Raw genomic sequence first — 12,120 nt, 5'->3', positions numbered from 1 at the left:
AACGAGTTACGTTTGATGTTTCATGTGAAAATGTTCCATGTGAAAATGTTCCTGAAAGTCTCTACTTGACTTGACACGTGAAACAGATCAGTTGGGGGTATAACCACCATGTGCCTGGATGACGCATTCCACCCTACGTCTCATGCCTCCAGTCAGACGTTTTATCAGTTGATGGGTCAACAACAACCAATCCTGATGCAATGCTGCTTCCAATTGGCATAAATCTTGTACAGGAGGATTTTGTGCCTGTATGCGCCACACCAGAATATCCCAAACATGTTCAAGGGAGTTCAAATCTGGGCTCATTGCTGGCCAGGGAAAAGTCGTTATTGCATTGGCCCTCATGTTATCCACGACTGCATGCAAACGATGAGGACTGGCATTGTCATCCATGTACTGAGGTCGAGTAGCAAGAGGGTGGTTGTCAAAATGAGAAACGATGACTGGCCTCAAAACGTCACGGATGTACTGAGCCCCTATTAAGTTGCCCCTTATGGTGACCAAATCCAACCTGCAATCATGAGAGATACACCCGCAAAGCATTACCGATCCCCCAACGTATGCAACAGTCGGTTTAATGTTCCTGGGGTTCTAGGCCATGTTCCGGTGCCTCCTTACTCTCATTCTTCCATCAGTGAATTGGAGCAGAAAGCAACTTTCGTCTGACCAATGGATTCGTCTCCCAAGTTCTCAGATTCCCGTTCTGTGGCGCAATAAACCATGCTAAACTAGCAGCTTTGTGGTGATCTCTCAACAAGGGACGCTTTATGACTCGTCTAGCCCTCTGTCCTGCTGCTTTCAGCCGGTTCTTGACGGTTCTGGTGCTGAAACGACGATTGGGCAACCACAGTTGTTTCAGACGAGTCCCTGTCTTCGAGATGTGTCATCACAGGTGGTCTTCTGGATCTGGGACGGTCCTGTTCATCACCGGTCACAGCATGTTTCTTGACTAAACAGCTTACCACAGTGTGATTATACCCCAAATTCCGACCAATGGCATTACAAGACATTCCTGCGTTATGCATGCCGATTATTTGCCATCTTGTGGCATTTGATAATCGCCTTCGTGCCATGGTCACACAATGTCATGGAATAACTGTTTACAACCGAGGTTAAGAAAGCAATTTTAACGTTTGGATATACTCCTTTTAGAGATACTCGAGGGTAGCATGCTGCACGGGAATACCATGCATGGCACGTGAGCTTGACTCATTACATCATCTCGAGAAAACATAATTCTTCCCGTAATCATATCTTTCGTGACTGTTACAAATATTGGGACCAAACAATAATGAAATATATAAGGGTGTGCTTAACTTTTTTCTTTGTGTATATTATCCACATTATCTTTACTATGTTCCCTACCACACTTTTCTGAAACAAAAATCATCTGTCATCATGCCTTGAACCGTCTTCATTTTGCACCATATTGGCTTATTCCTCATGATCACTACTCAGTATCTTGTAGATTATGGAATGGTGATGAGTGTGCCAAATGGGATAGGGATCACTCATAAGCGTCCGTAGATTTAAGTCATGAGACAACATGTCAACCTGTGACCTTTAAAAGTCTCCTTCACCTATTCGACTCTTTTCATTCCGCAATATTGTAGGCATGACTAGGTAAATTTGCACTTAGTTTCAGCGCGGAGGTAGCTCAGTCAGTTTAGCTGTAAGGTTAAGAATTTGAAGGTTGCGAGTTTGCGTCACCAAAACTGGTTGCTTGTCTTTGAGACACGTGACCTGACAAAACGTGACCTTAAAAAAAACCTGGTTGCTTGTAGACGTGACCTACGGCAGAGATCGTCCTCTTGAGAAGTTGAGGTATTGTGTTCTAAAGGTGCTCCTAATAACAACATAATATTGTTATTGGTCTACTGTTGCAGGAAAGACAATTCTGAATACTGAAGTTGTTAATGAATATTTTTTCTGATAACCCCTCATCCTCGGAATGGATGAAACTAGGTAGATCTACATGGTGACTCGATTTCATTGAACAATGGGATGAAGAAATATTTCTTGTCTTTATGATTCTTTTTTTTAATTGGTAAATAAAACAGGTATTCGGCTTATCTCTTGTCTGACAAGCAGGAACAAAATGGAAATGTATGGACACCTCAGAAATTAGGGCTTTTATAGTTTTCATTCTATCTGGTTTGTCACATGGCTTGGCCTAAGGGTTTTGATCATCGACATTTCAAAGTAAAATCCTTATGATTTTGCACTGGTCAAGCGACCCATAACTTGAGTGCAAATGATTTTACGCTGTCCTGTTTAGGGCTAGGTTTATTCAGATTTTAATTTGGATTTTATTATCCCCCGCCCAACAAGATGGATTTAGGTTCCAAATTCTTTTTGGTTTTACAATTTCCATGACAAGTTCCACCTCAGTTAAAAAAGGTTAGGGTTTGTTTAGATTTAATTATGTCATAAATTCTGCAACAGGGGCGGGGGATATAGCCACATTAGTGGCAAACTCTTGTTTCTTTTCATTTTTATATAAAACTGTCAATATCAAGCACTTAAAAGCTGCTTAACCCAAAGGTATTCATGGAATGACAAACACATTGTTAGATTGTCTTATAAACGAAACCTTTTCACAACTGTTCAACAGTGGTATATGTACCTTTAGGGATCTTGTGGTCAGGTTCGCTTACTTGGTTGATGCATGTCATCGTATGCCAATTGCGTAGATCGATGCTCGTGATGTCAGTCTCTGGATTGTCTGGTCCAGACTCGATTATTTACAGACCGCTGTCATATAGCTCGAATATTGCCAAATGCAGCATTAAACACAAATAAACAAACAAACAAAATTTAGGGACAGGAGCATCCCTTTGCATATTACAACAAACCCAGGAAGTCCTGCCAGACTAACTATAAAAAAAGAGGTAGGTTGTTTTCATGTACATTTCTCCAACAGAACAGAACTGCAAAACTGTAAATATGTGCCCGCATTCCTTTTTTCCAAGGTATAACATTCTCTGAGAAATATATGGTCACATCACCAACTTAATTGCCACCCAGGCCTTGGTGACTATAAACAAAATCACAAAACAAATATTATGTACAGTTAAAAAACCAACTCTTTCATATTCGTATGATGGTTATTTTTTAATTAGCATTGTTTTGAGTAGTATAGACAATAGGGGTTCTGCACCACTGCCACCTAGGCCGGATTTATACCCAAATACTACTACTACAGGGGTAATTTTTTATGCAAAAACCACGATGTGATCAAATGATCGCCTCCATAAGCATAGGTAGTTACACCATCCTTTGTATCTAATGGGGATAATGATGTCTTGTTCATTCTTAATCCATATATCCTGTGATTGTCACTTCTTAAAGTGTTCATCTCGTGTTTGAATGATCTACCACTGAATAATGATTCTTTATACTGTTGGTGTTTGATATGCTTTTTTACAATTTGATATGCTTTTTTACAACATACTTCTTAACACCTTTCGCTTTTCTTATCTCCTCATTATCGGACTTCTTTATAGAATAAATACATCTAAGGTCTTAATCCAACTTACTCCGAAATAGGAGTTCCAGCACATTCATCCTTCATCTTACCTAATACCTTTTTATTTACAGCACTGTGCAATAGATTATCTTTAGGGTAATCGCTCGTATCGTACATATCTATTTTTTCTGCCATATCTTTATACACATCCTCGGTTTGTATTTTCATCAACAATGAATCAGTGTCGGTATATAACACCTCACATCTATCACCATGCTGCTTCTTAAGTTCATTGTAATAAAAGTCATACATTAAGTGTTTTGACAAGTCAAGAATATTCATACCAACGTACACTAGTCTGTTGAATTTTATATTACTCTTCTGCATATGTAATGCAGCTAAGTCGTTATCAAATATCTTACTTCTGTTTAAAGCCGGACTAGCTATAAGTTTCCGAAGCCTTTCTTCCTCATTTGATCTGACCAATGTAACATCAACACGCTTCCTTAGATTCTCCATAGTTTTACCAAATACTGAGTTATTTATGAGCTTATATAGGTTCTTTTCAAAAACGCTAGTAGCTATCTTTCTTAAATCTGTGTTCAGCCTTATATAGGGCTCCATCCAAGGTCTTTGACCAAACTTAATTTTCTTTAGTTTCATGCCAGTGATAGATATAACTGGAGATTTCTACAGTGGACTAAATGTTTTGTCTTATCCATCAAATTTGGTTTGTGTTTTTCTTTGTTAGCTAACCTGGTATTACCCATAAAGGAGTGTTGATATTCTGACATCCAATCTCTATTAATCATTAATTTTTCAGAAGCTAACAGATAACTGTTATGGTCTTTGTGTAATTCTTTTGGATATTCTAAGTCAACTTCTAGTATGTAACATTTATCAGAATCTGTGGGAATATCTTCAGATCAATATTTTTTACCCACTCAAAACCACCTGTGGGTAAAGGTTGACTTATCGTCCATCCGTACAAATTGTAGATATAATATGTAGATACAATAGATATAATATGTGTGGTAGGTTACTCGAATCATATCCTTCCACTAATTTATTAATGGCTTTAGAATACCTTTTCGCCTTCATCGATATACCACCTCTTAATCCTTTCTCAACAAACAAGTGCATATCATTATCATTGAGTAATCTTAATTCTACACCAGCCTTCTTCAACAATGCATCCCACGAAAGTCCGGGACTGGAATAGTACCATGCCCAATCCAAGCCATATTGTTTTAAACATGTCTTTCTAAATATCTCAAATATATCGGCGAGTAACAGTCCATAGGTTTTTAAGTACAGATCATGATAATTGCCTAAATTCTTACAACCTAATTTATCCCACACCGTCAGAGCATGTACATAATAAGCATTGGTTATTTTAGATTCTGTTAAGTTACTATAGAATGATTCAAGAGGTGGTAATTTAGTTTGTCAAATCTAGACCAATCATCCATATATTCGTAAGGATATACACTTTTTCTCAGCAACAAATGCCGTGTTAACCAAACAGTGTATTGATTTGTTATAGCAAAGTCATCGGAATTGTTCGCATTAGCTTAATTGTCCAGGGCAGATTAAAGAAACTGTATGGAGTCTATGAATCTAAGCCCATTACTTTGTTTTGTTCTCACTTTCCCATCCTTGTCCGTATAATGTATAGTTTTAGTCAAAGAGAATGATATGTATCTTTCCATATTATTAGGAATCTCACATGCTCATCAGTCTTTGAGATAGCTTGCAGATGAGAATCATATCCTCTATGGTTATGCAACACATTTTATGGGTATTGTTTGAGAATTCATTTTTAATTTCAGGTTACACTCGTTATGTGCGACTTCCCTGTAATTACCCGTGACGTGACAATGATCTCTTACAGAATCCCCATTCAGGGGTTTATTACAAACATGACAACTCGTTGACTTCTTATATGCCATCCAATCATCCTTCGTCATACACATGGGTTTCTTACACGATAAATTTTTCATGATTATTCTCTCTTCATATTGTAGATATTCTAGGAACATTTCCGCTGCATCGGGACCTCTGAAAATTATGGGTGCATTTGTTTTCGGTATTTTCGATAGGTTTGATAAGTGATTCCAAGTCAGCGTGAATTATCTACGGTACTGGCATTTGATTACAATAATGCCCAAATTTTAATATATTTTTACCCTCTTAAGGCATATCGATCCTGATAGCAGTCTGCCCAACACCTCTGCCATCTTCTTTATGTGCTTCTAAAAGATCTTGTCTGCTCTACCCATGCAGACATCTTTTGCAGAATATTTCTTTTCCTTATGGGTTGTTTGATAGTATAATAGCCTGTTTAAACTCATTATCAACGTATAATGATATTTCCCATCTTTTTCGATCAGAAATGAATTGATTCTGGGAATATGTTCTGGGCAGTGCTTATCCTGTGTACAACAATTCCCTTTGAAGAATGTCCGAAAACATTTAAAGCTAAATTATTTTGCTTTTCTGCCTTATCAATTTGTGAGATAGGTGTAGAATCATCTATAACATCAAGGTAAGGGTCAACGTCTTTGGGATAGCTCGAAGGCCTATCCGGTTGTTTGTCTGCAGGGAACAATGCAGCTATTATCATCATTCTGAAACAGTCGTTGCCTTTATTTTTTACATTAATTATGGCTTTTTTCTTCTTTGATATGAGGGTAAATCTATATAAGATCCACCTTTCAAAGGCATATGATTTGCTATATCTAAATATAAAGTATCAATTCTATCCAAGCCCCATGCATTCCGAACCTCTATTAGTACAGCGTTCTAAAGTTTCCTGTATCCCCTGAATTGATGTATCTAATGATGAGCTTATAGACCCAGATTTGGTTGCCCCTGAAATAAGGTTTGGTATATTCAGCGCTATCGTCTGTATTATTTTTACTCAATGACATTTTAAACATTAGTATTTTATACTATTTAAATCATCTAACTCCGCCTTAATTTTGCTCAATACGATGGGTCATTAACATCCATGTTGGAATTAATATCCATCTTCCATCCTCTTAGATATTTACCAACGCCAGCTGTGGGTACAAATCTTAACACAACTGGTTGATTATTATTAACAACGGGTTCAACAACCGGTTCAACAACATTCAGTAAAGCAATCAATTCAGCTTTTTCATTCGAGAATAACCTCTCAGCTCACTGTTTCTTGCTTGAGCTTTGAGTTCTCTAACAGTCTGGGTTTTTTATTCCAAACCGAGTAAGGTAAACTATTCAGCTTTTCTCATTCGAGAATAACCATGTAGACCACGTTGTTTTGCCAAAGCCTTCAACTCTCTGACAAAAACCATTGTGATGTATAACTACATGTGAACTAATCTCTAATTGGTATTAATTCTACCCAATTTCTTTCTCTCATTCCAGTAATCCTTCTTCCTTTCATAAATAATCTGGAACAGTTTTTTCAACTTTTGTCAGCACCGTGACCCTTGCATAAACAGTAACTACCTTTGACCCCAATCCAACATACAGAACACATATAATTAACATGCCCTTTTCTTATTGCAATGGCATGTATTCCACAAAAATCTCTCAAACAGCTCTTATCGCATTTTGGGGATTAGCCCATGCGTATGAATTTACATCTGGATGTGCCCTTTTGCCTTTGTTACAGTTCTGTGGTACTATTTTATGCAAAGTTGTGATTTAGTTGTGGTGATGGGCTTTTGTACTTATACTGGCTTGTTTGCTCAAGTTTGATTTATTGTTCTCATTAAAGGGGCACTGATCTAAAGCAATTCCCCGGGACTGGTTGTTGCCTTTGTTATTGTTTTTTCCCAGTGAGTACCCGGATGTATAGCAGAAATCTAGACTAGTTCGCGACCTCTGCTGCGCCATTCGTAAGCGCATTAGTCACTTTTATGGGTAGTAATAAGGGCGTATGGTTACATTGATCAATAAAATGAAATACAGTTTTCGAGATAATAAGGAAATGTAGGTATCTTTGTGGGTAGCATCGGTAATGGTGACGAAGTTTTGATAAGTCACTTGCTTGGTAAATTTGCGATTTTCCTTTACACTATTTTGACTTGCAACACAAAGTAAATATTTCACCCGAGCATTGCTTTTTTTATAGGTTGTATATTTTTTTACTGTCAAAATGTTTAACATTTTCAAATTTATTAAACGCCTAAATATTCAGTTATTTTACAAAGTGACTGTAAAACATTTCCATCTGTATTATTATGATAACGAATTCCAAACGTTTTGATGTTTAATGTCATCACCAAGAGACTGAAAATGTTACGTTGAAAAGTACATTTCTATGTTGTTTGCTTCTAATCCTACATAATAATCTGTTGTGATGTTTTTAGGCCATTTGATCGTCTTAATCAATTTTAGTCATTCTGGGCAGATTTTTCAGTAAAAATGACTGAAATATTTACACATTTTATAAATTGCCTGAGAGAATCACATTTTACAAATTGACGGTTACAAAGGAAAAGACTTGTGAAAACAACGTCTATCGCGCAGAAGAATTTCCCAACCAAGACGTAGAGGAACAAGAACGAATCAGTTCAATGCTAAGGCAAATGAAGGAAAACAAAATGCAAATACCATAACTTCAACCTACCAAATTTATGTATATAAATTTTAGGCAGCTTCCTTGTTCGAGGAATGTATCCGTGAATATCCACACAAAGGAACAATATCCCACTCGTCTGCAGCTGTACAAAGAAACCTATTCGATGTCACGTGTCTCTGTAACAATCAAATATTTTAAAAGATATATATCGTTTCGGGATATTATAAACCATGTTCATTTCTCAACTGATCACTTAGATTGTTTCAGGTGTTTCACATAGGTTTCAAGTCTCAAGGGTCGGCTGAGAAAGCCCACGTGACAACTATTTTCATAACGTCCACGGTTCCTAAAAAATCCATTAAGTGATAGATAACAATGAGCAATCAATCAACGTATTATCAGTTAACCCTTTGAACAAAGTATGTTGTTTCTACATCGGCACTTCACGCCATGATATGAGTGTATTCCCTTCGTTTTAGTAAACCTAGACATGTAAACACTCACTTTTGACATATCCACTGTGCGATATAACAGTGATTAATCAATCAACGTATTTTCTGTTAATCCTTTGATGACTAGGAACGATCTGTTGATTCACAAAAAAAGGAAATCAACTGATCATTCACCTCTTGCTGGGCTGCCACGTGCATATTACACAACACACATTTCACCTCACTTCAAACCTGGATTTAGATTGAATAATTACCCCAGACATAATAAATGCCAAATGGGAACCTTTGTCAGGTAATCTAAGTGGTGCTACCACTATTTGTACCTGTAATAAATTCATTAACTGAGCATCAAGTGAATGACGACAAATACACACGTGTAGGGTTATACCAGAAAACGCTGATGACAACAAGGGAGTAGTAATCGTATTATCGACGCAATCCGAAATCCGAAAATGCTTTCACTGCATGGATACTTTTTATTATTATTAAACTATAACCATCTGGGGTATTTCCAAATGACGACATCCGATGAGCTCCGCCGTTCCTTTTGTCTGTTTGTTTAGGCTGAAGAAATTAATAAACATGCGCCCTTTGTCGAAATCTTTATAGATCACAGTTGACCAATCAGTGTTCAAAAATGCGTAAAACAAATATTGCCTCCAGCCTCCAAGTTAATTTAGCTGTCCTTGCAGACGGTAGCCCAGTCTCGTGTCACGCTCAGTTGCTTTGCATATCATCTGGGTACTCACGGGGGAAAAACAATAACAAAGGCAACAACCAGTCCGGGGAATTGCGTTAGATCAGTGCCCCTTTAAACTCTCTCTAATGTAAACTTCAAGAAATCCATTCATCTGATTTGTTTGATAAGAAAATAAATTAAGAAATTGTTCAGATGTCTACCTTTTTACATGAGTTTTACTAGAATCATAGCTATCAGGGAAATATAATTGTTTGATATGACTCAACAGTCATTATTATTTTGTCAGCACTTTCAGCAAAATATGAGGTCATTTTAAACAGGTATCACAAAATGTTCTGAAGTTTAAGAGTTCAAGAAAAGACATCGCATCCAATTATTGGGTACTATACCCCTGAAATGTTCTATCAATGAATGAGCATAAGTAGTAGATATGATGTAAAACTAGAATTGTAAAATGTCTTTTTCGGTCTCATTTATGTATTAACTTATTAAACTGACTGAAGTGTTTACAAAGGTAAGTGATATTGTGTCTTTATTTCACTAATAATCAGTGATGGCGAGTACAGTTATCTTAGAAACTTACCCTGGAGTGGAACACAAATTCCTTGAAATTGATTTCACGTTGACACTTCACAATGATACGTAAATTATATGGGAGTTACAAGAGACATATTTGAAACCAGACGAATAGTCTGTGAATCCTGTTCTCATTTAATTGTGCAACAGAACAGTCCTAAATATGTGTTGTCTTCATTTCACCACTTAAGCCATTCTTTTGAATAAGTTTTCTTTGTGAAGAAGAGGACATTTGATGATTCAAAATGGTCAAAAAATCAGCCAAGATGGCTGCTAATATAGTTTACGAAAAAGTAGGATCAATGGATTTCTTAAACCTTGTACAGAGAACTGATTGAGAGCAAAAACTCAAACATGAAAATGTGACATTTTCCCCTAGTCTATCTACTTACTGTCATTGTAATATACAACCAATGTGTTGTCTTTGAAACGCAAATAATTAGAAATCAATAATTGCTTAATTGAATCCAAACTTCCGACTTGCTGCCTTCGAAATGCAGTATATCCCAATTTTAAAATCCTGAAGAGCTAAAGGCACTGGTGTGTTCACAAAGTTTCATGTTTTGCCTCGGAAACAACCCTGCCATTTTTTAATCTTTCAAAAACTCCTAGAGTTAATGTCAGTTCAACTAAAGCAATTAAGAGACATTAAAGGGAGACATTAAAAACATTGAAAAACATAATTACAAATCAATTACTGCCTCGATACGACAAGTCTACAGACCTGAAATATATTCAAGAATGACATGTATTTAAGTATTTATGGAAGACTTTGATGCGAGGCATCAACATGCCACCGAGAGCATTTCAGTGCCATCAGGAAACATTAGGGAGACTTTGCCAACTTCAGAGAGATAGAGTGTGAGAGTGTGAAACAGATATTACAGTCACTTCGTTTACATGATAATAATACATATAATATATTCACAATGTTAAAAGTGATGTCGAGTCAATGATGCTGAAGGTTCTTCTGTATTTATTTCTTTGGTATTTTTCATGTTTTCAGGCTGCTGGAAAATACAAGCAGAAAGGACGTGACTATGTTGTCGAAGATGGGGACATTATCTACTTCAAATTTAATGCTGGAGCAGGACTGACAGGGAAAAAGAAGTGATCTACACACACTTTCCTAAGTGGCAATTATGAATAAGTGTAATTATTCTACTTTGTAGCCATGCGTTTATGATTTGTATGAAGGACTGTTTCATCAACAACCTTGACATTTTCATGATTGTCATCATGCAAAAACTGTTCATGTGAGCATACCTCTAATGATCCCTAATACATTTTTTGGTTAAAAATCTTCTGTTTTACAGTGCAAATGCATCTAGAATGTAAATGTTTATGCTCATGTAATATGAGTTACCAACAGAAAATAAAAGAATGCTAATTGCTAGAGTGAGTGGTTAAGTGTAAATTGCTCAACCGGTAGAGCTTCATGCATATTGTTACATTGTCAGCCATGACACCATGCATCCTGTAAGCATTTTTGGTTTTTGGATTGATTCAAATATTGAAAGCTATCTGCCAAATGTTGTTCCTTAAAATTTTCTCATAAAAGCTAGTTAAGATGAAATTTTTTATAATTATGTTGGTCACATGATCAGTCGCAGACTGGCCCAGTATTGGTTTCTGGACCTCAATGTATATAAATGGATTTCAACAAAATTTGTGTTTATCATTCAAATATTTCTTTACACACTTCTAATACCTGTGTCCCGATGGGGATTCCGGGTCAGTGTAGGTCATCCTGGTCGTAACAGCTGACCATATGGATTGGATGGTCAGGTTCGATAACTTGGTTGATATCAATGACTTGTCTGGTTGAGACTTTATTATTTAGGGGCCGCCATGATATGGCTGGAATATTGCTGAGTGTGAAAGTATTTTTGAAGTTCTATTCATGTTGTGGTTATATCATTTGAATACTGGCATATATTCATATAGCACTTAGGAATGTTCTTGAAATACTTGTCACTGATACTGTCATGATCTGCCAACTGATGAATAAAATGAAGTACCAATCATATGTGAAAAGCCTATTAATGCCAGTACATGTGAAGATCCGGGGTAGAATAGGTCTTCAGGAACCCATGCTTGACGTAAAAGGCAACTATGCTTGTCGTAAGAGGGGACTAATGGGATCGGGTGGTCAGGCACACTGACTTAGTTGATTGATGCTCATGATGTCAATCACTGGATTGTGTGTTCTAGACACGATTATTTCAAGACTACTGTCATATAGCTTGAATGTTGCTGAGTGCGGTTTTAAAAAACAAACAAACAAACAAACAAATTAATGCCAGATTGCTGCACAGACACTGGCCACCTATGCTTTTGTCTGACATTT

The 12,120-nt window shown here is 36.8% G+C and overlaps 1 protein-coding gene across 1 annotated transcript in view; it reads left to right on the top strand.

Annotated features, from left to right (window-relative positions):
- LOC124150121 (obg-like ATPase 1) overlaps nt 1-11,799 on the top strand; it is a 410,349-nt gene extending 398,550 nt beyond the window's left edge. Inside the window, exon 12 of the mRNA XM_046522047.2 lies at nt 10,777-11,799. Within this exon, the coding sequence (XP_046378003.1) occupies nt 10,777-10,884 (108 nt within the window). The 3' untranslated portion in view covers nt 10,885-11,799. The remainder of the gene's footprint in view (nt 1-10,776) is intronic.
- Nucleotides 11,800-12,120: the final 321 nt, after the last annotated feature.

Source organism: Haliotis rufescens, unplaced genomic scaffold, assembly GCF_023055435.1.
Source record: "Haliotis rufescens isolate VD_foot unplaced genomic scaffold, xgHalRufe1.0.p SCAF_4, whole genome shotgun sequence".
NCBI classification, from domain to species: Eukaryota; Metazoa; Mollusca; class Gastropoda; order Lepetellida; family Haliotidae; genus Haliotis; species Haliotis rufescens.
This window is presented reverse-complemented; position numbering and strand designations above follow the sequence as displayed.